At 49.8% G+C, this 27690-nt stretch overlaps 2 protein-coding genes across 11 annotated transcripts in view; both read right to left on the bottom strand.

Moving 5' to 3' along the window:
- LOC147635519 (Peptidase C78, ubiquitin fold modifier-specific peptidase 1/ 2) overlaps positions 1 to 27690 on the bottom strand; it is a 101780-nt gene that overhangs the window by 7458 nt on the left and 66632 nt on the right. For 5 of the 10 annotated variants that reach the window (XR_015266665.1, XR_015266666.1, XM_086802849.1 and 2 more), the window contains 2 exons: positions 3011 to 4017; positions 2758 to 2872 (listed from right to left, as the gene is read on the bottom strand). Coding sequence is in view for 4 of the 10 variants with exons in the window: in XM_086802849.1 (XP_086658975.1) it covers positions 2758 to 2872; positions 3011 to 4017 (1122 nt within the window). In the remaining 6 variants the exon portion in view is untranslated. Of the gene's footprint in view, positions 1 to 2757; positions 2873 to 3010; positions 4018 to 4281; positions 4379 to 27690 lie in introns of all 10 variants that reach the window. The other 5 variants (XR_015266669.1, XR_015266670.1, XR_015266668.1 and 2 more) reach the window with 2 other exon arrangements.
- LOC147635521 (uncharacterized) overlaps positions 23755 to 27690 on the bottom strand; it is a gene marked incomplete at its 5' end in the record, with an annotated part of 18638 nt that continues 14702 nt past the window's right edge. Inside the window, 2 exons of the mRNA XM_086803242.1 lie at positions 23755 to 24037; positions 24157 to 24264. Of these exons, the coding sequence (XP_086659368.1) occupies positions 23755 to 24037; positions 24157 to 24264 (391 nt within the window). The remainder of the gene's footprint in view (positions 24038 to 24156; positions 24265 to 27690) is intronic.

Here is a 27690-nt window from a genome sequence, read left to right as displayed (position 1 = left end):
CTGGAGACTCTCAAGGCTCGCCCTACAATCCTTCCAGCAGCTAGCAGCACATGCGAGTCATGGTATAGCCGAGTATGCACCTAGTTCACGAGGCAAGGACTTATGATGGATCGCCTCCCCCCCACTGCAGTAAGACCCGGACTCCCCATTCATCAGGCTCTCTCAAGATGACAGGAACCGGGTAATCAGATATGATTTGTTGGGACTACACATATAGGATACCTCGATCACAACACATGAGCCACTCTCACACAAACGGCAGTACTACATGGATACTTTCATGAGGCTTACAAAGGATGGTTTCATATTGAGGGCCAGATATCTTGACATATACATGTCACATGCCTTGCGGATTGTAGCGGGTCAATTGCAGGTGTCATCGCACCAGTTGAGGATAGAGATAGGGAGAGCCATGCAAAACCTTGTGAGAAGAGGATATGCACTATGTGCCAGCAGAGCAGGAGAGCACTTCATATGCAGGTGCACTGTATATTATGAGATTCAAGGGAGGTTTGGACCCTTATCCAGGATCATGGATTACCCAGATCAGCGATGCCTGGGCCTCTTCCTACTAGAGCTTTATCACCACAAACACTCACTACTTAGGGAGTCAAGACCCAAGGGAGACATCCACCCCGGCCCAACCCCACCAGCCATGGATGACACACCCACAGCCTCATTGAGCCACACATTCTCGAGTGTCCAACCCCCCACCAACCCCACCAGCCATGGATGACACACCCACAGCCTCATTGAGCCACACATTCTCGAGTGTCCAAACCCCACTCTAGTGTGACTCTAGACCAGGCCACGGCACTACACCAAGCCTGACGTCCCAACCATCACAAGAATCTTCCGGACCCAAGAGGAGGACACCCATACAATGGATCTCGTGGACCCACCTCGAGCTACTCCGGACCCACCTCGCCCGAGAGGAGTTACCTTGGACCAGGCCTCCGCATTCCAACGTGCCCGATGCCCCTTGCCCCCCGGAGACATCGGCCACAATCCGCTCATTAGCTCCAGATCCAAGACATGCTCCACAACCATCGAGCTACCTTTCCACGTGATGTAGTTGAGGGAAACCTCTCTGCCATACTCATTAGGCCCATGCTTGATATTCTGGAGAGTGGTATACCATCTATTGGGGGTTGAAGCTCATCTCATGTTCCACGTTCCTAGTATTCCATGATGAGCTTTGCATGGACAGTTTTGTATCACCCCAATGAGATAGCTTTGTTTTGTTTCTATTTTATTTTATGTTCCATGATGAGATATGCCATGGACATTATTGTATGACTTGGTCTCATAGGCCCATTGGGTCTTTAGTAGACACTTAATATATCTTTCTTTCTTTCTCTCATGGTGTGAGCCTCTTCCCCTAACCTACCCTCTCCTCATGCACCACACACTGGCGCACTACCTGCCTTGCCTTGTGTACTAGCGCACTCCTCACACCACCCTGCTTTGTCCACCGTCGCATGCCCTGCCCGCCATAGTTGTCAGGTACAATATCGTACAATACGATACGGTACGGAAAAATATGGTATGATGTAATTTTTTTTCTTCATAGTACAGAGGAAGCTCAAGCACCCATAGAAAAGCAAAAACAAGACCATTACGCCCACAAAATATATATATATATATATATATATATATATATTCCGAGAAAAAAAAACTTTCTTGAAAAATTTGTACGGTATTCCGTATGATATGGCATCATATGCCGTATGCAAACAACTATGCTATTCGCACCGCCCTGCTCTGTCCACCGCCGCCTACCCTGCCCGCACTGCCCTGCTCTGTACACCACCGACACCCATGCACCACGCATCCCGCCCCACTCTGTTCTAGCTGCACCGCAACCCTTGCTCAAGTCCCCCAAGACAGCAACATAATCTTCTCTCTCACTCTCTCTTTCTCTTGCACCAAGATGAAGAGATCCCCCAAGCGGGAGGCCCTGAATTCACAATCATTGACAAGATGGAGAAACATGTGCTTTCTAGGCTCGGAGAAGCCAGAGAAGCAGGTGCATGGGCAAAAAACGGATTGAAAGTTATCAAGGACATCCTGATATGCCAAGAAGATACATAGGATAGGGAAATTAAAGAGCTCAAAAAAAGTAGAAAGCACAAGTTGAAGAGCTCAAGGAGGAGCTACATGTATGCAAAGCACAGATGAAAGAAGAAGGGGAAATTAATCCCTCCCTTGCCTTGGAGGTTGAAAGCCTAAAAAACAAACTACAGGAAGGTTTAGTGGCCACAAAGGAGGAGATGGAGAAAGGGTGGGCCCCAATGGTTAAGCAAGAAGTAGAGAAAGAATGGACAGAAGTGGTGAGAAAACACCCCCCATCATACATGATACCTTGGAAGAGGAGAAGAGGAGGAAGGTCCACGCTCTTCATATGAGGGTGACAAGACTATCAGAGGGGGAATCCCCCAAGGTGCATTAACATTAAAAAGTAACACCAGCACATAGGTTCCTCCTTGATGCATGATTGTATTTTCAAGTGCTTTAGTTTGAATGCAAAAAAATTAAGATTAACTTATGTCTGCTTGAAAATGCCATTATGGCAGATGTTATCCAAATCACATGCATCATGACCATCTCTAAACGGGAACAAGACTGCTTATGCATGGAGGCTTGTGTATCCAAATCACATGCACCATGACCATCCCTAAACGGGAACAAGACTGCTTATGCATGGAGGCTTGTGTATTTGGAAAGAGTGCACTTAATTAGGCTGATTTAACTTACACTTGAAGGATCTAAAACAAGAAGAAAAATATCCTCCTTTGATCCTGTACTTTTCTTTCGTCGCTGCATTCCTACTATAGTTCGGGAATGGCCTTGATGCTGAAAGTATAATGGTCTGCAACATAAGTATACAATTTTCAGCTTATAGCTTTCTGACTAAAACATGCAAACTTGGCCACGAGTATACAAACAAGATTAATATTTCTGCAGCCATAACTTATCCTAGTACACCCCAATCAAATACCCAACTTACGTGCACCCACTTGTAGCAATATGCCCTTGGAACTGATCCATGTGTGTCTTCAAAGCAAAATCTTTGATGCCACCTGTGAAATAATTCCATACCCACTTTACAAGAGCTTCATGATTCACGTCTTCATCACTTGCCACCTCCTGCCCTTTAGGAGCAGCATTAGTGTTGGAAACCAGCTTCTCGTAGTCATCTGGATGCCCATCACTAGACATACAAGAAGAGCACAAATCATAGTCTATTCTTTTTTTGCTTTTAAACCGTATGCCTCTGATAGGATAAATGCCACACACATCACACTGAACATCATGATGGATTTGCATGTTCCCAGGTAACTCATTGATTTGCCTTTGTGCATCACTACTTCTTGGAGCATGATGCTGCAACCATCTATCAATTGAAGTTTGACCATCTTTCTTCAATTTGCCACTGGTGGGACTGAAGTCAACAATTCGAGCACGCAACCCAAAAGATCGAAATAATGCCGCACACTCTGTTGTCCCGATCCATTCTTTAGAACCATGAATTTTATGGTGATAGAATTCAGCACCAGGTTCATCAAAACCACATGCCCAAGCAAACTCTAACCACTGTTGAAGAGAAGGGATGTCGGGAACAAAACTTGCACCTCCGAAAAGAGCTTCTTTTCCCCACTCGTGTGTGAGTAAATGGGAGCTTAACATCTGAATATTACGCCAGCCACAGCCCCAACCAACATCTTCAAAGGCACAAGTCTCAAAATGGTCAATGTGAGCTGAAATTACTGTACAAGAAGAGCTTCGATTTTCTGAATACAAGCAATCTCTCAATAAGTTCATAATCCCCTCGTTTACCAGCTTAAAAATGCCTTTTCTTTGAGTTATCATCAGGCCATTGACCACAATTGAGTTACTCCTTGATGTACTTGCGCATTCCCCTGTTCTTGCCTTCTTCAAAGCATTCTCATCTTCGTTACTTTTACACTCTGCCTCGTTTCTTTGGCAGTCTTCCATGTACTCCTCTGCTTGTATCTGACTTCACATTCACAAAGATTAACAAGACAACCTACACATGCCATAATAAAGGCTAGCACTAAAGAGAAAAGTCAATCAAATGTCACTCTTTTCTCATCCAGCTTAAACAGCACTACGAATATGTGAAGCCCTCATTGCTCAAAACACACACATAAGGGTAGCTGGCCAGACAAATGAAACGCACACCACAAACAATAGAAAGAATAGTCATAAACCAGCTAAATGAAGACTTCAAATGTAATATGCAGAGAAAAACTTCACCAGAGGTGAAACAATAGCACATGCCATAGAACACATCCTATGGGTCATAACCCAGCTCGCTACCATCCTGCATGACACTGCAAAAGCCTCTTTTCCCCTGCACACAGAACTCCACCACCAAACCCTTATGCAGAGACATGCCTCAACAAAGCCGGTATGATGACAAGTGCAATGACCCTGTGAAAGTGGAACAGTACAAGTGTGGGCATGGTGGTTGGTGAGCAAGATAAATATTAAATGATTCATATTTGGGGTGCCCGGACAAATGGTATAATGTGTGGACATCCTCAAGTGTGAAGGGGGACCAAGGACATTAATATTTTTAATAATGTTTGAACCTTGGGGTGGCCCCTAGGCATAAGTGACCTTTAATAAGTTGATAAACCTTAGAAAGGGCCACTAGGATATATTTGGAGAAAGGGGCAACTCCACTTTTAGAGGTACACGCCTCTCTCATCTCTCTCTCTTGTTTTTGGGAAAACGTGCAAGCTACGTGCGTGGAGGAGAGAAACCCTGTTGACTGGCTGCATAGAGGGGGTAGCTGCTGGTTTTTGTGTGTGTGAAGAGCAGGCCGTACAGAACAGGCCGTACAGCTCTGGTGGAGGCTGTCCGTACAGAGCTGTTGACAGCAGGTACAGTGGTACGGCTGTTGCAGGTTCAGGCGGCGCTGACAGGGACGGACAGCAGGTACAGTCCGTGCTGCAGGTTCAAGCGCAGGTGCGGGCTGTGCAGTCGAATGGTTCAGGCGACGACCAGAGTACAGACAGCAGGCGGCTGTAGGTTCAGGCGGCTGCTGTACGACAGCTGACACAGGCAGCAGTTGCATGTACAGAACTGTACGGACAGGTACACCAGAGTACTACAGTACTGTACGGACTGGTACAGTGGAGTACTGCTGACTTGTACGGACAGGTACAGGCAGGTACAGTCCTGTTCAGTCCTGAAAAGTAACAGGCGGCGCATCTCCAGCTGCACCCGGTGCTTTATCAGAGCATAGTTGGTGCATCAGTCAGGTGGTTGCAGGGAGGAAAGTACAGACAGTCTTTGGCAAGTATATACTGGTACGATCAATCCCACGGGTGCAGAACCACGCATTGAATTGGTAAACTCTGAACTTGTCAATCTTTCTTTCTTTCCACTGGCTTATGTCTGCTGCAGAGTTGTGTTATCTGGCCCCTTGTGAGAGGAGGGGTATGGCAGTTTGAAGGGTGGAAACAGAGATTGGATAGTGGATGTATGTTTGAACTGAGTTGAGACCATGTTCATGGAACAGCCAGATGTATGCTCAAGGTTGCCCTGCTGAATTGTCTTGGTTGACTAGAGGGAAGCACAGTGTGTTGCTTTTGTGGGACACAGATTTGTGTGTGAATCCTCTATGCTAAGAGATCTTGAGGGCTGCCAGATTGGACATGCAGGTTTACTTTTCTTGGACTGGCTTTGTTGTACTCAGTTATACATTTCATTGAATTTGAATAAAGAAATACCGAAAGGGGCGCCAAGCTTTGGGGCCAACAAGTGTCGATTTCATTTCAGTTTTGGGGCATTCTAGCTCCAGTTAATTTTGTTATTTATTGGACTACAATTGGAAGGGTGACTGCTAGTCTACCGCACTTTGGTTTCTACCAGAGGCCGGTTTCAAGGTTCCGTTGCCGGGACCCATCATCAACTTTCTAAAGGGGGTGAGCTCGTGGTTGACTCGAGGAAAGTCATTGCTGAAAAAAAAAATCAGCAACATGTCTGACACAGAAGACGAATATTTTTATGATGAAGAGGAAGAGCAAGAGACCTCTCTTGAGAGAAATGAATCTGAGGATATTCTTGCAGGAGAACAGGCTGCAGATGATGCACAATATGAGGATGTAACACAGCCAGAAGATATGCCTAGTAAAGAGGAAGATGATGCTCAGTTTAAAAATCGTTTGGCAGGTGTAATGGATGTGTTTTTGCGGCTCACACAAAGTGAGAAGTTTGCTGAATTTATGAGATCCCGTTCTGAGCCTGAAAAGAAGAAGAAAAAAGTGCATTCTAAGAACCTACCTCAGGGCAATAGTGGTGCCTTCCCACAGGATCCATCTTTTGGACAGTTTCCGAACATGCAACATGCTTTTTTTGGTGCCAACTCACAGAGTTCCTTTTTCGGACCGCCATCTATTCCACAGCAGTCTATGCACCCAGGTTATTTTGGTGGTGGCTGTGTTCCAATCCATGACTGGGGGTTACCCTCAAGGAGGCATGGGTATTCCAGGGACTTTTGGAGCTAATCTTCAACCTGGTATGCAAGGGAATATGTATGGTGGTATGCAGTCCGGAATACAAGGAAACATGTTTGGGGGCATGCAACCTGGAATGCAAGGAAATATGTATGGGGGCATGCAGCCCGGTATGCATAGTGGTATGTTTGGAAACATGGCTGGAATGTATGGCATGCCAGGTGTGGGAATTGGTAATGTTGACCCTATGATGGGCATGAATGCTGGGGGTAGCAATCTTGTGAAGCCACTTCCTTACGATAATCTAACGCCTATGGGTAAGGCGAAGGATTATAAGGAAGGGGGAGCTGCTGTGAAATTTGACAAATTCAGTGGGGCCAAAGATAAGCTAAAGGCACTTACCTTTTTACAACAGTTTGATGCTGCTTTTTCTGGTAGTAATTACACGGAGGCCTCTAAGGTGAGAAAAGTTGCAACTTTTCTCAAGGGCAATGCATTGCAGTGGTGGTCCACTCTTCAGGGCATAGCACCATCTAAGCAGGTGTTCTCTTCCGTATGGCTCACATCTACTTTTGACGTGGATGTAATGACAGCATGGCACAAGTTGGATGCATCAAAGTGTGAAAATCTTAAGGATTATAATAAGAAGTTTTGGGAAGCTTTACTCCCAGTTACTTCTTATCGTGCAGTGTCTTTGTCTGAGCAAGTGGAGAAAAGGAACTGCGTGACTATTGCATAAAGACTCGAGTAACAAATATGTCACAGATGATAGAGAATGCTATGACAACAAATGCGTTACTCACTGGAGTCTCATCTGGATTTAAAGGCCTTTAATAAGTTGATAAACCTTAGAAAGGGCCACTAGGATATATTTGGAGAAAGGGGGCAACTCCACTTTTAGAGGTACACGCCTCTCTCATCTCTCTCTCTTGTTTTTGGGAAAACATGCAAGCTACGTGCGTGGAGGAGGAGAGAAACCCTGTTGATTGGCTGCATAGAGGGAGTAGCTGCTGGTTTTTGTGTGTGTGAAGAGCAGGCCGTACATAACAGGCCGTACAACGCTGGTGGAGGCTGTCCGTACAAAGCTGTTGACAACAGGTACAGTGGTACGGCTGCTGCAGGTTCAGGCGGCGCTGACAGGGACGAACAGCAGGTACAGTCCGTGCTGCAGGTTCACGCGGCGCTGGCATGGACGGACAGCAAGTACAGTCCGTACTGCTGGTACTAGCGGCGGCTGCTGTACGACAGCCCGTACCGGATGGTTCAGGCGACGACCAGAGTACAGACAGCAGGCGGCTATAGGTTCTGGCGACGACCACGCTGCTTCTGCCCCCCTCCCACGCTGCTCTGCCCGCCGCCCTTCCTTGTGCCCTGTCACGACCCTGTGTTTTTCTCTGGACAAGATGCAGGTGTGCACGGGGACATGGTGGACACTGTGAATGGCATCAGGTGGGAGTGAAGATGGAAGCCCATGTGTGGACAACCCCATGTGTGAAAGGGGGCAAAGGAATTTTAGCTTTGAAGGTTTAAAAACCTTTAAAATCATTTATTAAGCCCTTCATTAAAGAAACGTGGCCCTTATGCTATATTTGGGGCCACGTGTGCTTTTTGGGCAGAAAAAAGCAAGAGGCGCCTAACTCTTGTGGGGTGGTGTGCTTTTTGGAAGAGGTGGACTGCAAGGAAGGATGGGGATGAACAGCACGTGGGCTTTTTCTCTATCTGGCTAAGAGTCGACTGCAGCATACCCACGTATGAGCTCTTTGGAAAGAGAAGATGCTGGCTGCGCATGGAAGGGCTGGACTGCAGGTACAGTCCACGTGGCAGTGTACGGCTGCTGTGTAGGTACAGTCCACATGGCAGGTCAGGCGGCTGTCTGCAGGTACTGTCCATGTTGCAGATTTGGTTGTGCAAATTCTGGCGCCTACTGTGCAGGTCTTGGGCTGGCGGCTGGAACAGTAACTGCAGGCCTGTACGGACAGCAGGTACAGTCCAGTACGGAGGCTGTACGACAGCTGAATTCAGGTGGAAACTGCACACTTTTTCGTACAGGTGGCTGCAGGTTGAGTACTGTTGCAGGCGGCGCATCACCAGGATACAGGCAGCGCATAAAAAGCTAGGCCATGTGTGTGCTTTTTGGAGAGCGCCGTGTTTTTACAGAAGGCAAAGATTAGTTTTCCATGAACATAGACATCATGTCGATGGCGTTCATCTGATGGAACTTTCAGTTTTTCTATGCTTTGATTCGGGACTGTTTTGGGACAATTTATGGGCTGTTTTTGCTTGGCCGCAAATTCAGCTATGTGCTTGGGTTTTTGACTGCAAGTACAGGTCTTGTGGTTATGTTTCTTGGCATGGGAGTGATGCAAGCTCGCATGGCTGCGTGCTCATGGAGCAGATGGCTTTCTTCCTGCTAGAAAGGAACAGAGGGACCTACAGTTATGGGCATCTCTATGTTGCCAGATGTTTCATGAGGGAACAGGTAACTAGATGTATGGAAACAGGACAGAAGTTTCAAAGGGAAACAGGCCTAAGGGTTTCATGTGGAAACAGGTCGTAGGTTTTCTCGACGAGACATGTGTTTGGGTTTCTCCAGGAGATAGGTCACATGCAGGCAGAAGGTACAGGAGTGGACACATGTTTGGTACAGCCTTGCTACTGATAGGACAGGGGACAGGAAATCCATGACAGAGATGGATAGTACCCTTGGATGGTAGAGAGGGTTTGTACAGGTGTGTCAACTGTATGGTATGCTGTGCTGTGATGCGAGTTCTCTTTTGAGAGACAGTTTGGGAGTCTGTGTTGTGATACAGGAGCACTGGTTGGTCAGGGTATGATGCTGTTCATAGTGTGAGAGGCTATGGATGGTTGTGGCAGCCTTGATCATGGGAGAAAGCTTCTGTATGCAGACTCAATGTGAAGGATCTTTTGGTATGAACAATGGCTGGACTTGTTTGTGGATGCCGTGTGGACAAGAAGCCAGATGCAGGTTCTTTGCAGGCTTCAGGAGTTCTACTGGGACGGCTGAATTACGAGCCTTATATTGTAATCAAAGCTCTTATAATCAATTAAAGAAATACCGCAAGGGGCGCCACTGCGATTTGGGGCCAATCGGTGTCCGTGTACTTTTTGCAGGAGCACTCTAGCTCCCCCTGTTTGTTTTCCTTTTCTAGGTCCTCAATGGTGTTGAAGTGTTTTATGTGCAAATGTTTGTTCCACCGCCCTTTGGTCTTTGAAGGCCGGTTTACAAGGTTCCGTTTGCCGGGACACATCGTCGACTTTCTCAAGAAGGCGAGTCCGTGGTTGCTTTGGTCGGGACAATCTCCAACTTTCCTAAGGGGGCGACCTCGTGGTTGTCTCATGAGAGTCTCATCAAAAGCTTCAACATGAGGAAAGTGAAAAGGAAGTGCAGGACACAGTGCAGGATTGTGTCTTTGCCTATATGAGGTGAAGAGCAAGAGCAGAAGATGAAGTTCAGGAGAAAAGACACCAAGGACAAGAAGTAGTCGGCCAGGAACAAGAAGCAGTTGAAGTGTTATGGTGCAGGAGATGCGTTGAAGGCTATGGCTTTCGACAGTTTGTCACCGGTGGTATCTTCAAAGAGGCTTCATGGGTTCGGAAGACAGTTTCCTTCTATGTTTAGCAGTGGTGATCTACTATGCTTCATCGAGGACTTGTGCTTATCACTTGGGTGGAGTGCAAGCAGGTTTTGGGTGCCTGAGGATGTATCAGATGAGGCTCAGATGGAAGTGGAGGAACTTGACGAGGTTCTTATTCCTGAGCATATACTGGCACATAAGGAAAGAAAGGTACAGGGTAAGGTTTCCCGTCGCTATCCTGTGAAGTTCAAGAGCTGTTCACTGATGGATACGAAGTGGATGGAGGAGGTTCACTGATGGATGCGAAGTGGATGGAGGAGGGTGACTTAGCAGATTCACCTCAGGATTTGCAGCTTTATCTTGATGCCTTTGAGTTGGAGTCGACTCTTGTTACGGCTCATTCAGGTTCAGCAGAGCATAGGTTTGGAGCATTGCCTGATGCTCAAGAGGGGGGTAGCACCTCCGCTCCCTTGTTGTTACAGACAGGCTCATTTGTTATCTAGGAGTCGCTTGGTGACATCTTTGTATTCACCCAAAGGTACTGAGGCTGACAGTACATCTGCTTATGGGACTTCTATGATCTTGTGTTCTAGTCACAGGAGATGATGGTTGAGTAAGGTTCACAGTCGCGCGCACCTGGAACTCTAACTGCAACTATGGATAACTCTATGGAGGGCATAAGTCTTGCGAGCAGTCCTAGAGTTGGTTTGGTTCATGGAAATATGAATCGAACTCTGTTTGTGCATGTATGCATACACTTTTTGAGGTAGAGGTATTTTTGTATTCTGGTGCCATTGGATCCTGGTACCATTGAGAATACATTGGGAAATACTCTGCATTGTGTCATGTGCTGCATGTATGTTGGTATGATGCATCAAGTGCTTTATTATGTTCATGGGTGTGACTCCTGCGGGATGGCCATGAGACATATGTGGGAAAGTACTTGGTAGATGTAGTGTTTGGATGCATTGAGTGCTTGCATATGCTCATGTTTTACCTTCAGTCGTGGGTCCTCCGGGATGCCCATGGGCGTAAGGCTTGCGAGCAGCCCTTAGACTGTTACTTTGGAGTAGGTAGAGCATTTTGAGGAGCATGTTGTTTGCGAATGCATGTGTGTCATGCATATGTGTGTCATATGTAGAATGATGCATGGTTTTGTTTTTGGCTAACACAGTTAACGTGTTTCCATTTGGTTTTAGACTTTTGCTGTAGGTTCTGAAGGAACAAGCAAGAGGACAGTGTGGCTTATTGTGCAGGATGATTGTTCTATCATCCAGATGCATTGGAAGGCCATTGTTTTTGCCATATGGGGTATCTTTGCTCATGAGATGCTTTACAGTGCCATTGAGTGCAATCGAGGACGCTTGCCATTTTTCAAGAGGGGGGTATGTCACGACCCTGTGTTTTTCTCTGGACAAGATGCAAGTGTGCACGGGGACATGGTGGACAGTGTGAATGGCATCAGGTGGGAGTGAAGATGGAAGCCCATGTGTGGACAACCCCATGTGTGAAAGGGGGCAAAGGAATTTTAGCTTTGAAGGTTTAAAAACCTTTAAAATCATTTATTAAGCCCTTCATTAAAGAAACGTGGCCCTTATGCTATATTTGGGGCCACGTGTGCTTTTTGGGCAGAAAAAAGCAAGAGGCGCCTAACTCTTGTGGGGTGGTGTGCTTTTTGGAAGAGGTGGACTGCAAGGAAGGATGGGGATGAACAGCACGTGAGCTTTTCCTCTATCTGGCTAAGAGTCGACTACAGCATACCCACGTACGAGCTCTTTGGAAAGAGAAGATGCTGGCTGCGCATGGAAGGGCTGGACTGCAGGTACAGTCCACGTGGCAGTGTACGGCTGCTGTGCAGGTACAGTCCACGTGGCAGGTCAGGCGGCTGTCTGCAGGTACTGTCCATGTTGCAGATTTGGTTGTGCAAATTCTGGCGCCTACTGTGCAGGTCTTGGGCTGGCGGCTGGAACAGTAACTGCAGGCCTGTACGGACAGCAGGTACAGTCCAGTACGGAGGCTGTACGACAGCTGAATTCAGGTGGCAACTGCACACTTTTTCGTACAGGTGGCTGCAGGTTGAGTACTGTTGCAGGCGGCGCATCACCAGGATACAGGCAGCGCATAAAAAGCTAGGCCATGTGTGTGCTTTTTGGAGAGCGCCGTGTTTTTACAGAAGGCAAAGATTAGTTTTCCATGAACATAGACATCATGTCGATGGCGTTCATCTGATGGAACTTTCAGTTTTTCTATGCTTTGATTCGGGACTGTTTTGGGACAGTTTATGGGCTGTTTTTGCTTGGCCGCAAATTCAGCTATGTGCTTGGGTTTTTGACTGCAAGTACAGGTCTTGTGGTTATGTTTCTTGGCATGGGAGTGATGCAAGCTCGCATGGCTGCGTGCTCATGGAGCAGATGGCTTTCTTCCTGCTAGAAAGGAACAGAGGGACCTACAGTTATGGGCATCTCTATGTTGCCAGATGTTTCATGAGGGAACAGGTAACTAGATGTATGGAAACAGGACAGAAGTTTCAAAGGGAAACAGGCCTAAGGGTCTCATGTGGAAACAGGTCGTAGGTTTTCTCGACGAGACATGTGTTTGGGTTTCTCCAGGAGATAGGTCACATGCAGGCAGAAGGTACAGGAGTGGACACATGTTTGGTACAGCCTTGCTACTGATAGGACAGGGGACAGGAAATCCATGACAGAGATGGATAGTACCCTTGGATGGTAGAGAGGGTTTGTACAGGTGTGTCAACTGTATGGTATGCTGTGCTGTGATGCGAGTTCTCTTTTGAGAGACAGTTTGGGAGTCTGTGTTGTGATACAGGAGCACTGGTTGGTCAGGGTATGATGTTGTTCATAGTGTGAGAGGCTATGGATGGTTGTGGCAGCCTTGATCATGGGAGAAAGCTTCTGTATGCAGACTCAATGTGAAGGATCTTTTGATATGAACAATGGCTGGACTTGTTTGTGGATGCCGTGTGGACAAGAAGCCAGATGCAGGTTCTTTGTAGGCTTCAGGAGTTCTACTGGGACGGCTGAATTACCAGCCTTATATTGTAATCAAAGCTCTTATAATCAATTAAAGAAATACCGCAAGGGGCGCCACTGCGATTTGGGGCCAATCGGTGTCCGTGTACTTTTTGCAGGAGCACTCTAGCTCCCCCTGTTTGTTTTCCTTTTCTAGGTCCTCAATGGTGTTGAAGTGTTTTATGTGCAAATGTTTGTTCCACCGCCCTTTGGTCTTTGAAGGCCGGTTTACAGTGCCCCCTCCGCCTGCCTCTCGTTGCTGCGCCCCCCTCCTCGCCTTCTCGCCCCCCTCCTCGCCTTATCGCCGCCCCCCCCCCTTCTTCGTGCCCACCTCTCCTCTGTAGCGCCCCCCCCCCCCCCCCCCCCCCCCCCCCCCCCCCCCCCGGGCTTCTCCTTCGCCCTTCACCCCCCCCCTCCCCTTTCTTGCTGACTTCCGCCCCCATGGGGTTTTTTTTCCTTTTTCTCCGGCCTTCGTCTTCCGCCTCTCCGTGTGCAACTCGTTTCTTGCAGGATTTCCGCTTTCGCCTCGCCTTCGCCTTAGCTTCAGACTCTGATGGAGACTCCTCCCGCCCCACCTCAGAGGGACTCATCCGCAGCCCCCTTGCCCGCCCCTGAGGACACCCCCATCAAGCTCTCTCTTTCGCCGGAAGAGGAAGCGAGCCTCGCCGCAGAGGTGGAACGCCTTCAGGCTCATTCCACCATCTGCCGTATAGTCGGCACTCGCCCCAGCAGAGGGGAGATCCGGGAATCACCGGGATCTTCTCCAGGCCCGCCTTCTTGCAGATGTGGGCAAGATCCTGGACGTATAGCTAATGGGCCGTGGACATTATCAGATCGAGTTCGAGACCGCCCGGAGCGTGGCCAAGGTAGTCCCCTTGACATCAGGGGTGCTCGGGCTTTCTTCAGACCTTGGCAGCATGGCTTTGACCCAGCAGCGGCTGAGCAGGGAGAGCGCCTTTTTCATGTTACAGTTTGCTTCCCTGGACTCCGCCGGGAGTATCTTCCGCTCCTCTCTCGGCTAGGAGCATTGGTGGGCTCCGGTACTAGAGACTGGCCCCACAGCGGCTTCAGTGATGGCCAGAGCAGCTGGGCTACCCTCCGTCAGAGTTTTGGTGTCTGACATCTCCTCCCTTCCTAAGGTCATTCAGCTACCTAGGATAGGGGGGGGATGGATTGATCAGAGAGTGGAGTTCTCGGGGCTCCCGAACCAGTGCTTCATATGCTGGCAGGTCGGTCATCTGGCCAAGGCCTGCCCTCGCAGGAGACCTCGACCCTCACCACAGCAGCAGGCCCCTGATGGCCCGCCCACAGATGCGGCACGGTAGGCAGCCTCCGGGACACCTGCTCAGGCCACAGAGACCTCGGAGTGGCAGCCTGGACAGGGGCGCCGCCGAGGGAGACAGCCACAGCAGCACGCCCAGAGACCGCTGCAGCAGCAGCCACAGTCTCAGCTTCACTGGGTTCCCGTGAGGAACAGCTTTGCTCCCCTCCAAGAGGAGACACCTGCAGCGACGACTGAGGACCAGGAGATGCTAGCACCCCCTCCTTCACCCCCCCCACCCCCATCCCCTCCCACCGCCTCGCTTCCACCTTCGCCTCCTCCCGTCCCCGCTCCGGTTTCGGCAGCAGCTCCCTCTCCACCCCCCTCGCCCCCCCCCTCCTCCCCCCCCCACCCGCCTCGCCTTCCCGGGAGACCCTGGCAGTCCCCTGGCATTCGCCAGCAGTCCGGCGGGCGCTGAGCACCGACCTCGCTCGAGCACCACAGAGGAGACCTACCATGCCGATTCGGGCTTCACGGATATCATCTATCCGCAGTCGGCTAAGTCGCCTCGGTGTTAGACAGCGATCGGAGGCTTTCGATTACGCCTTCACTCGGCTTTTTGGAGCAGAGGGCCCCCATGAGCCAGCACCCATCCGAGTTCATGTAGTGATACCTCCGGCCCGCAGCAGGGAGGAGGCACTTGATTCAGCGGTGGCCTTCTCGTTCCCTCTATGTGGCCCTTGCGACCGGGAGTGGACTCTAGAGCTCGCTCTTAGCACTTTGAAGACTCAGGCAGTTGAGTTTTCTCATCGTGTGAGCGATCTGGAGGTGACAGATGTGATAGGCCGGCTCTGGGAGTTGGCTCATTTTTTCTTGGATCCCGGGAGTGTGGATGCCTCAGGGATTCGTCATTTGGTCATGCGTATAGTGGCAGACTTAGCACGCGACCCTGGCTATGTATGTATACACGAGGTTGCTCTGTCAGAGCGGGAGGCAGTCGCCATGGGCCACAACCACTGGCGCCTGATCCGTGATTCTTGCAGTACACCGGGTGGGCAGATTCGCAGCCGCTCGGATCGGGACTACTCTCCATCCAAGCCGCTTGCGAAGGCCCGCCGCACGGCTGAGACAGCATCCACCTCAGCAGGTCATCCATGAGGATCATCTGATGGAATGTACAGGGCCTGGGCGGAGCACATTTTATACGCTATCGTGGTTGCTTGAGGCAGGAGCTTCAGAGATGCCTGGTTGGTGGCAACATTGATATTTTGATGATGCAGGAGCACCACTTGGGTGAGCAGGATCCGGAGATATGGTTCGGTGATGCCTGGTAGATGGGATACCTTTTGGTCTGCAGGGTTTGGTCCTTTGGGTGGACAGGGAGGAGTATGCATGGTCATTGCAGATGTATGGCGGCAGGCCATTGTGGATCGAGGGATCATAGTGCCTGGTAGAGCACAGTATGTCATTCTGAGGATGCATGATGAGCTATTGGGCGTGCTCAACGTCTATGCACCTAATCATGCTATAGTGCCAGAGCAGAGTTCTGGACCCAGGTTACGGATGCATTGCCAGAGGCCGCACATTGGTGTGTCGGGGGAGACTTCAACATGCTTGAGGACCCGGCCGATAGGGTGGGAGGCAGTCATGTTACAGTGCACGGCATGGAGCTTGCAGCTTGGGACCGGTTTTGCATGTCACTGAGGATCACTGATGCATGGCAGCATGGGGCCTTCTCCCGCTCTCAGGACAGTCTTAGTTTCTCTCGGTCGGATCGCCGACAGGGAGGGACTAACCTATCACGGATTGATCGCTTTTATGTGGGCGACTGGTTAGGGGAGCGAGGGGGCTCCGTCGGCATTCTCGCTGGCACCTCATTTTCAGATCATGCGCCAGTTATCCTGACATTGGAGGAGAGGACACGGGAGCCCAGCTTGCAGTTGAGGATCCCAGAGAGGGTACTTACAGATCCCAGTCTCGCTGAGGACATTGAGAGGATCTGGCATAATAGTCAGTGCTCTGACCAGGATGCAGCAGGCCAGTGTGCCCAGGGACTCATCGAGCTTAGCTCTTTTATGCACGCTGCAACTTTGACACGGCTGGGAGAAATTCGCGAGCGGGAGCATCGGCTGAGACGCAGCCTTGCTTCGCTACAGCGCCTTCAGGAGAAACAGCCTGCATGTGAGTGGTTGGCGTCACAGCTGAGCCAGGCACGCCAGGAGGTTAGAGAGGCAGAGGAGCAGAGACATGAGTTTTACTATCGTCGTCAGGCCTCTCAGTGGACGCAGCTTGGTGATAGAGTGACTGGGGAGTTTTTTGAGATCACTGGACCCCGCCATGCTCGGGCAGGAGTCCGTCAGCTTGGTAGACCGGATGGTTCGGTAGCTACTGAGCCCGGGGAGATCAAAGCCATTGCCACTGCATTTTATAGAGACCTGCTTTCAGCGGAGCCAGCCACTGAGGACAGAGATGCTTGCAGACAGACGGTGTGGGCCCATGTGCAGAGGAGGGTCACAGATCGTATGCGTACAGTTCTTGGTGCGCCTCTTTCAGAGATTGAGCTTGCCGAGGCCTTGAGGGTCCTACCGCGACATAGTTGCCTAGGGGAGGACGGACTGACGCCGGCCTTTTTTATGCGCTATTGGGACCTTTTGGGGCCAGGCCTCCGCAGGGGCTTTCAGTATGTTTTGGACACTGGGGTGATGCCACAGAGCTTTTCAGAGGGCTTGAGCTTTCTTATCCCCAAGGGGGAGGGAGTATCAGATGATATTCGGCATTGGAGGCCTATTACGATTCTCAACACTGTCTACAAGGTCTTGGCAAAGGCCTTGAGTTTGAGGATCCAGCCTTTTTTGGGGGAGTTGATTCATGCTACCCAGACAGGATTCGTCAAGGAGCGCAGTATCCTTGACAACATCTTTACTTTCTGGGAGGCGACGGCCCGAGCTAGATTTCTTGGCGAGGACTTGGTCGTAATGCTTCTCGATTTTGAGAAGGCATACGATAGAGTTGATTGGGGTTTCTTAGAGGGCACTATGCTTCGCCTGGGCTTTGAGCCAGGATGGATCAAAGGGGTGGCGGCTCTGTACTCCACAGCTCGTAGCCAGGTGTTGATTGCAGGAGGACGGGGGGCGAGTTTTGAGCTGACCAGATCAGTTCGACAGGGGTGTCCCCTCGCCCCTTTTCTTTTTCTCTTCTTTGCGGAGGCTATGAGCATGTATTTGACGGCAGAGGAGGTTGGTTTGAGAGGACTCCAGCTCCCTGTCCGGGGGGAGGACCTGCTTGATGCTGAGTTTGCAGACGACACGGGCTTATTTTTGCATGGCCAAGAGGCCAATCTTCTTTAGGCAGAGCAGTCGCTCCAGGTTTTTAGTGCAGCTTCGGGAGCATTGATCAATTGGCGCAAGACAGTGGCCTTTTGGATCAGCAGTGCTCCCACTCCGGCATGGAGCCCGGACCCCGGTTTTAGATGGAGTCCTCCTGGCACAGCAGTGCGGTATTTGGGATGCCAGATTGGACTGGATTTGTCACCTGAGCAGCAGATTGCCTCGCTTCTGAGCATTCGGAAGAAGCTTTTGTATTGGAGTACAGCTCGACTATCCTTGGCTGGGAGGGTGGTGGTGGCAAATCAGGTGCTGCTAGCGACCATGTGGTACATTACGTCTTGCTGGATCTTCTCGAGCTCTTGCATCAGCCAGGTACAGAGGCTGATCAGGAACTTTCTTTGGTCTGGGCGGGACGGTCAGCCAGCCCGGGCAAAGGTTGCATGGGCAGTTATTACACTTCCGCTGGCTCAGGGAGGCTTGGGCATTATAGATCCAGTCGATCAGAGTAGAGCCTTATTGGGGAAGCTTATTGTTCGGGGGCTGCTTCCAGGCGCTGAGCCTTGGAAAGAGCTTCTCTTGCAGCGGCTGCAGGCTTGGGCTCCCCCAGCAGGGGGCACTTGGGCACCAGAGATTCGTTGGATCTTCATAGAGATGAGGAGGACAGGCCTCAGTAGAGGGTGGGAGGACAGATTTGCTTTGAGTATCCTGAGAGCTTGGGAGCTGCTGAGACCGGGGCTCTCTCAGCGACCTCCTTCTTGTGTTGAGGAGCGGGCCAGACAGCCGCTCATCTGGAGCCCAGCGGTTCGCACAGAGCAGGGTCATATGCTGGGTTCTCGGTCTCGTCTAGCCTGGGGACCTTTAGCGGCAGGCCCAGCACGCAGTTTTGGAGACTGGTAGACCTTCTGCAGTCTCCCAGAGGAGATCCAGGTGGAGAGGCTGAGTCACTTCAGAGGGGGGATGATTATGAGGGATGATATTCAGGAGGCACTCACAGAGGAGTGGTTCACGCCTTTCGAGCCAGTGGCCCCACGGTGGATGGGAGCCTTTACTCAGTTGGAGATCCTGATTGCTGTCAGAGCTTGCACTGAGGATGGCAGATGCCTCTACTATGAGATTCAAGATGAGGGCAGACTTCAGAGAGTGGAGGTGGAGTCGCCTTTGGTTGCAGAGTGCACCTTTCAGAGGATACGCGTAGTGGCCGCCGCTTCTCGGAAGTGGCATATTGACCCCGACCCTGCTGATGTGCTCCCTAATTGGCGTATATGGGCATATGCAGCGCGCCCCTTGGCCCGGTTACAGTGGGACCCAGGGGAGTACGAGTGGCATGATCCTTATGCATCCCTTGAGGCCACAGACATCACCTTTTTCCAATATACTGTTCGGCTGGGGAGGCATATTTTGACGGCGAGGAGGATGGTCTCTCCAGCTGCAGCGGGGCATTGGCGGCTACAGGGACTCTCAGAGGAGTTCCTGGAGGATTTCTGGGCTCGGCTCTGGGCTAGTCGACAGGCCCGCAGGATCTCGACTTTCCAGTGGCTGGTCGCCCACAGGGGCTCAGCAGTTGGCACCTAGCTTGTTTACAACGGTCTTCGGCGGCCTGCGTCCGATGCGGCCACCCTATGGAGACAGAGACATTGCCTTTGGGATTGCCCTCAAGCGCAGTAGATTTGGCTGCGGATGCTGCGTATTCTGGCCCCCCTCTCTCCAGAGGGTATGTTTACGTGGGGTGCCGCTGCTTGGTCGACTTTGACAGGGCCTGCTATGGGCTATGAGATGGAGCAGGACAGTCAGGCCATCAGATTCATTAGGGGCCAGCCTCGCCTGGTTCCGGCACCGAATTTCTCGTCCGCCAGCTGGACACAGGAGAGGGATTTACGATGGGAGCTCCTCAGCAGCCTGACCATCTGGTTCACCTGGAGGGCCCGGTGTTTCACGGCCTTTGAGGGGAGACTGGAGCTACCAGCAGAGACTGTTCGGGGGATCTGGCAGGAGTTGATCCACACCCTGCGAGGACAGTATGACCGCATCCGGGGCGACTCGAACGAGGCGATCTTGCGGCGCCAGGCCTTTCACACCACCTGGCGCAGCGGCCCTTTCTACACCTTACACACGGATCCCCCGTTGGCATTACAGGCCACCTGTTTGGCTATTCCCCCCCCCCCCTATTGTATGATTTAGCCCCTCAGTCCTTAGTACTGATGCTTGTATTTTGCAGCACCTAGGGAGAGTCTCCCGGGCTGCCTTGCTGTATTCACTGCTCTATTTCTCTTATGAGCACGAGAGATCTTTTGTAGCCCTACGGGCGTTTTTATATAACTAATGAAAGGATCTTTTCTCGGAAAAAAAAAACTGCCATACTATCATAATTGCGTGGGTTCAAAGATTAGCTCCTAGAGGAGAAGCACAGATATAGAGCCACTGTCAAACCCTCATGTAGCAAACCCTAGGTTCTATATGCTAGACTTCATACAAAAACTTGAGAGAAGAAGATGAGCTCTCCAAAATAGAATAAAGAAAACCTAGCATGGCATACTATGTTAATCCACCCAACCATATATATGCCGGTGACCCCGGGCGTCCAGTGTGTACCTAACTGGCCACACACCTTACTCACATGCTCCTTGTGTCCCCGTCGATGGTGCCCCCATGCTACACATCACTGGGTCTTTTGGCCTACAACCGTCACCCAAGAACATTACACGTTCAGACTTAATTACATAAGCGGTGATGTGCATTCGTATGCCGCCATTGGTTTTTCCACAATAACGTAGGTTGCTTCTACACCACACCCATATTCTGTAAGCTTGCAGCTTTGTACTCAGCCTTTGTGTTGATGCGATTGCAGCACTGGGTTGTTTCTTACTGATCCAAGAAATGCATCCCTAATCAAGAGGAAAACAATACGCTATTACTAAGCACCTGGTGTCCGAATCACTTGCCCCATCTAAGTCACAAAAGCCATTGAGGGTCTTACCTGCAGCATACATGATGTCGTACTCCTCGGTACCTTGGTTGTATCTCAACACCCACAAACCTACTTTCCAATGATTCTCCCGGGACTTGTTGGAGAACTTGCTCAAAACACCAGCAGCAAAATTGATGTCTATTCTTGTTACATCCCAAGGCTAACTAGGGTTAAGACCTTCACGTTAGGTTAACCATAGCCTAAGGGTAAGGATAGATTTTATGAGACATGTGCTATATTTGGCTCTTGGTTTTTAGGAGGCCTATATAAGTGAATTTGTGAGTCAGTTTGAGGGAGAGCTTGAACTCAAGGCCTAAAGACTACTCCGTGCTTACATCCGATGGATGTGTATTGGTGGTATGAGACGCCAGGGACTTTGCACGTGGGACCATGTCTCTGATGCTACTATACTGGTGAGCTTGAATTTCATGAATGGCTTTGTGGTTGGGCGAAGAGCTAGATGCCTGAGTCGTTGTGTGTTTTCCTATTTGTTTATACTTAATTGCAGGGTATGTTAGCCGGGGGTTTTACATTGGTATCAGAGCCAAACCTGCTGGAGTTAAGTGAGAGAACAAGGAGAGGAGAAAATGTATCGCGTGGATCATCTGGGTTCTAATCTGTGGACTGCTTTTAGTCTTCCAAGGCCTGGTGGTATGGGACACTTCGGGTGGAGGACAGAGCAGAGTCAAAGGTGAACGGGAAGATGCCATGGTTAGATGTGCGCAGATGGTTCTTGGAATAGCATATCTATGGAAAGGCAGGAGTTTTTGTCGTGTTTGTGTGTGCTGCTTGTTCCCTGACAGCCCTTGTGTCCACATGTTTAAGGGTGAAACCGTAGATCTTGGTTGTTTTAAAGCTCAAGACGGTTTGTGACTGTTGGTTGTAACAAACCGAGAGCTGGTCGAGATCTACAGAAGGCTTTAACCTGTGCACTTTTGGTTATGTGCAAGTGTTATGCTTTTTGGAACTCTTTTGCAACCTTTTACTGTATATAGCTGTAAAAAGCACAACCTCAGATGGGCTGCCAACTGAGAGAAGAGGAGGGAAAAACCCTAGCGCATGTGTGTAGGAGACGGAAAAGCTGTGAACTATGGTGAACTGTGACATGTTGTTTGGTCGCCGTACAACGCTGACTGCCTAAGACACACGGGTGTGGCGGCTTGAGACACATGAGTGCATAGTACAGGCCCACGTATGTTGGTATACAGGAAGGACAGCAGGACTGAGACGGACTGCAAGCATGGGTGCATGGTTTCTCTATAGGGGAACCACAGTTTTTTTTTTCAAGTAGCTTTTAATACTAAAAAAGGCGAGAAGTAAGCTGAAAATCTGGTGCCCTGTTATTTTGGGACTTTTTACGGGAGTTTGCTTGCTTTTTTGGGGAAAAGCCTGCATGCTTGAAGCGTGGGCTCAAAGCCGACCTCTGTGAGTTGTATCTGTCAAAGGCGCACGCGCTGAAGCAATAAGAGAGAGCCGAGAGAGTAGACGTTGGCAGATGGAAAACGCAGGTAGGGAGCGAAAGAAAGAGAAAACGCAAGGAGATAGAGAGAGAGAGAGCTTTCGTATGACCAAAGCAGCACTGAATTATGTATTACGTGTCTTTACAATAAGGGGCAAGGGTGCTTAAATAGCCACCCAATGAATTTGCCCGACCCAGTTCACATGTCAAGTGAGTAAAAAATAATACACAAATAACATAAGTAAAGCAGGATCACTTGGGCATTTCACTTGAGGTGCACAAAACTTTAACACCCTCTCTGCAACTCATAGTGAACATAAGTAGGAATACCAAGTCGATGAAGAAGCTACCATGGACACCCCAGCAGTGGCCAACCACTAGGTACACCTCGGATTTGCAACCACCAGCTTGTCACCACCAAAAATGCCATCCTGAGCACCAACTGCCTCAAAGAACATTGAACTGTAGACCACACTACGTCCAAGAATCCCCATTCATGAACAGTGAACACATCACGTCCAAAAACTCCACAAGATAATGAACTTTGGTACACACCCTGTCCATAATCCCGAAAACAACAATGAATGACTGCAGCATATCCATAGTGTTTTATACGCCATGTTGGTTCCTTGCCAGATGCCTAGTGCTTTGAATTCTGACACACAAATCCAAACACCCAGAAATTGAACTCCGACACACGGGTCCAAGTCATCAAAACGGGAGCACAGACTGCCCCTCTCTGCCACTCACATGCCTCTCTCTGGCTGAAGCACGTGGTAGCATCCATCCACCAAGCTAGAATGCTCGAGCATGTGCCAGTGTAGTCCTTGCCACACCGGCAGACGCCGTAGCATCTCTGGTAGAATCACTGTCACTGTCATCCTCGTCAGCTTTGCCTTTGCCTTTGAGCCTTGAGCTTTAGCTTTGGATTTGCAATCCCGAGCCAAATGCCCTCGCTTTCCGCACTTATAACAACGGCTCCTAGACTTCTTATTGGATTCCGATGCAGCATGTGCCGATTCTACATCCTTCAGAACTCGAATCTTGCCTTGGGAAATGAGCACTGCTTCCTCCTCAATGAGAAAAGAGCTGAGATCATCAAATTCCAGCTTTTCCTTCGTGACTTGTAAGCGTAATGCCCTCGAGACCATCTCGTACTCCTCAGGCAACTTCGTAAGAACCAAGGCAGCTAACTGGGTACTAGTTAACGCACTATTCATAGCCGATAACTGATCATGGATAACCTTTGCCTTCATTAGAAATGATTGCATAGAGGTCCCGGCTTCAAACTTGATGGAAAACAACTGGGCGAGAAGGGTTACTGCTCGCATTGTTGAGTCTCGATCAAACATTCCTGCAAGCTTTGACCACATTTCCTTGGCAGTCTTTAAAGTCTGAATGGCAGGGGAAATTTCCTTGGTGAGAGATTCTGCAATCGCCGACATCGCCTTCGCATTGTGAGCATCCCAATCCACAAGAGATTTGAGAAACTCCTCCTCCTGAAGACGTGTGAACCGATTGCTATCCCTTCGGGGACGTTCCTCCGAGCCATCAACAATGTCCCATAAGCCTTTTCTGCTAAACCATAGCCTCATGATCAAGTTCCAATGCGCATAATTGTCACCATTCAGTTTGTCGTCCTTGCTCGAACACGGGAGTCCCATCTCGAAAACTCCGTCCACCTGTTCTCAGTCGACCCGGTCTGCCCGCTCCAAAGTTTGCCAAGCACAGAGCGCAGTAGCGTTTTTATGAAACGCTGCCCAAGCCACGTGTGTCGCTTCTTCTCCTCCGCGCTCTCTGCCGCCTTGTAGTGGCCACCTTCAACACCTTGCGCTGCCTGCACCTTGCTGTAGTGCTTGACTTCTGCCTTGTTACAGCCGCCAAGACACTCGCATTGCTGCTTGCTCTGTCTGCAAGGAAACGCAGCTCCCAATACTTGGTTGCCCTGCTTTGCCACCTGCAACAAAAAACCGCGTGCTGCTTTTGGTGTGCAAGCTTGTGCCACCCAGAAACGCAGCCTGGTGTTCACTTGCTGTCTGCAATAAAAACGGCTATCTGCTCACGGCTGCTCACAGCACCTTCTCTGCAGTACTGCCCACCTTCGTGCTTTGTGTCCGAGGGTCGAGAGCCTGCTGCTCTGATACCATGTCAAAGGCGCACGCGCTGAAGCAATAAGAGAGAGCCGAGAGAGTAGACCTTGGCAGATGGAAAACGCAGGTAGGGAGCGAAAGAAAGAGAAAACGCAAGGAGATAGAGAAAAGAAAGAAAGAAAGATTTTATTAACGTCTTCCAAAAGACCGAACTCGGCCTATGAGACAAATCGGAGTACCTGTATGGGGTATCCTCTGTCATCCCAACAAAATGAAAAAGTACTGAATAAAAAAGCTGAATCTGGGTGTGCAGGGGATGGAGCTCTATTACTAGGAGAATGCAAAGCTATATGCATGGAGTATACAATCATGATATGCAACCTAGCTAGCTCCATCCTGTACCATACTGGGGGTATAAAATGGTATACATCAGTGAAGGGGGTGTCCACAGCTCCCTGAAGAACATGCCTGGGTGTGCTCTGAAGCGAGCCAGTTGCTCCGCACCCTCTCTGTGAAACTGAGCTCTGATCTCTGTCATCTCTCTCTGGTATAGGCGTGGTGTCCGAAAGCCAGGTGTCCTCTGTCTCCTGCGGGCTCTAAGTGTCTCTGCTCTCTGGAGAGTAATTCCCTGCCGTGTAGGGGCTGGGAGGGGTATGGATCTCTGAAAAAATGTAGTAATCTGTGTCTGTCGCTCCCTCTCTGGAGCTGTCTGAGCCTGTAATAATGTCTCTCTGTGGCGCTGTATGTCTAGAATGTATCTCCCCAGTATGCGCTGGTCTGCTGTCTCAAAGATCTGGCGTAGGGAATGTGGCTCTCTGAATAAAATGGGATATCTCTCTCTGATGGCTGTATATGCTCTGCATCTGCATACATAATGCTCCTCACTCTCCACCTCCTCTCTGCACAATCTGCATACCCTCTCCTCTCGGGGGATCCGTGCTGCTCTGCCAGTCTCAATCTCCAATCGGTGTGATGAAACTCTGAGCTGACCAATAGCCACTCGGGAGCCGTGTGGTAAAAAGCCCTCCATGTATCTAGGCCTCTCTATAAATCCATCATCAGTGATACTCATGAAGTGATCTCTGTAGTATAGCATCTTCGGTGGAAGAGGCAGTGTAGGCGATATCCATGTCTCTCGTGTATAGAGCTGCCATAGATCCTATCTCAATACTCTGTTCCTCTCACTATGAGAGAGACGGATATGTGGTGCATCCCTGTCATACTGGAATGGTGGTAGATGATCCATGTCTAGGCCATGCTGGGAGAACCAATGTGTGACCTGTGCATACCATGATCCTCTGTCTCCTGCCTCAGCCAACTGTCTAGATGCCTGAAAAGCTCTGTATGATAATCTGTCCTGTGGCATCTCTCTGAATCTGTCTAGCAGGCATATAGTCTGAAATATGGCCTCTACCATCATAGGAGGCGCAGCAAACTCTGCTCGGATAATGTCATTAGGTACTGACGGTTTGCTGCGTATCATGCGTGCCATCATGAGGGCCTGTGGTCTCTCTATCTGTGTCCACCAATGAGTAGCAAGGCCTGGCGCCCATACTGCTGCTCCATACATCAATGCCGGTGTGACTAATGTGTCAAATAGCCACCCCTTCGTCCAGGGCTCCTGAAAATGCGCCTGGTGGCACTGTCTCTCTAGCATAGCCAATGCTGCATATCCCCGTGTCAATCTAGCTTTGGCTGCTGAACCCATGGTAAAGCGTGTGGCTGCTGCAGAGAAGGTAACCCCTAGGTACACGTATGATGTCACCACCTCCAGCTGGCATCCTGCGAGAGTGAATGTCGGCTGACTCCTGCCCTGTATCGATGTATGAAAGACCATAACCTTGGTTTTCCCAAGGTTCACAGTAAGACCCCTCTTGTGTACAATAAGGGGCAAGGGTGCTTAAATAGCCACCCAATGAATTTGCCCGACCCAGTTCACATGTCAAATGAGTAAAAAATAATACACAAATAGCATAAGTAAAGCAGGATCACTTGGGCATTTCACTTGAGGTGCACAAAACTTTAACAGTATCTACCCTAAAAGCTGAAGCTACAGTACTCTGCCCATTCAAGGAGGCCATCTTAATCTTTCAACACTCTTTAATTCCCTGCACGGTTGCTGAGATATCTCCATCTTCTACGCCATGGCAGAACAAAAAACAACTTCAGGGTGCATGTGGATGCTTTTGGTGGCAAGCCCACGACGGTGTCAACCATTTATGATCTTGTGAGTGATACTAACACGCAGCCAACAGAGGTACCTATTAGCCCTCAAGTACACATGACTATGATGCCTCAGGTATGATCTCAATATTTGGGACAGCCAGTTCGTACGGAAAATTCAAGTATTGATCCTAATCTTTACTCTGCTTTTTCTCAATACTCACAGCCATATCATCAATATATGGTCTATGTGCAGCCTCCTCTGACATCTAGACAGCCATCACTTGCTCCTAAGCCTCCTACATATCCTTTTGTGGATTCTTCGTATTCCATTACAGAGAGTTAGCGGAGCTACACTCCCAAGCTCCCCAAGCTGCAGCTAGTAATCCTCCTCTGCAAGCAACCGTAGAGCAGCCTCATCCACACCTCCACCATCAGCCTCAAATGCCGTTCAGCTTTTACCCTCTTTGAATTCAGTGCCACTAGTGGTATTTGATGATAAGCAAGAGGGTGGGGCTAAGGGAAAGATAGGCTCTCATCCGTGCCTATGGCACTGCAAAGGGACAGCAGTTCATTGTCCTCTTTGACATGGGCAATTCTGAGGATTCCATCTCTCCGTGGTTGGCCACCAAGATGAGTTGTACCTTCGGGTTTACCCCTGGTCTACATACCCTTGATACCACGCTCGGGGGGCTTGCTTAAGCCTGTAAAGAGCTTTATGCAGGCGAAAGACTTTGTCCTCATGCCCGGGGAGTGGGAAGCCTAGAGGTTGGTCAACATAGACTTCCTCCTTGAGAATGCCATTTAGGAAGGCACTCTTGACATCCATCTGGTAGACTGGCCAGATGTGGTGTGCGGCCAGATTGAGTAAGAGCGAAAACCTTGCACTACAAGCCGGGGTTTGTACTTGTCCAAGGTACCATCGGCCTTAAATTTGGTGCGGAATATCCATTTGGTTCCAATGATCTTCTTATGACAAGGATGATCCAAGGGACCACGAGCCATTACGGTCAATGCTTTCAAGTTCTTGTTCCATAGCCTATTCCAAGCGGGCTGTTGGATTGCCTCTTTCCACGATGTTGACTCATCATGCACCACATAGTCTGCTGAAAACATAAAGACAAACGAGGCATGAGGATGGGGGTATCACTGGGAAGCATGCCTGAATCCCGCATGGTCTGTTGGTACCAGTGGGGTAAAGGATCCCTGGGTGGCTATCGGGAGGAGGAAGGCTCCTCAAGTGGCGGAGTAATAGTCGACTAATTAGGTTTATGTGGCACATTCGGAGATTCTTGGTCAGGTGTTATGGG

The sequence above is a fragment of the Cibotium barometz genome, chromosome 9, assembly GCF_041138505.1.
Source record: "Cibotium barometz isolate CiBa-2024 chromosome 9, ASM4113850v1, whole genome shotgun sequence".
NCBI classification, from domain to species: Eukaryota; Viridiplantae; Streptophyta; class Polypodiopsida; order Cyatheales; family Cibotiaceae; genus Cibotium; species Cibotium barometz.
This window is presented reverse-complemented; position numbering and strand designations above follow the sequence as displayed.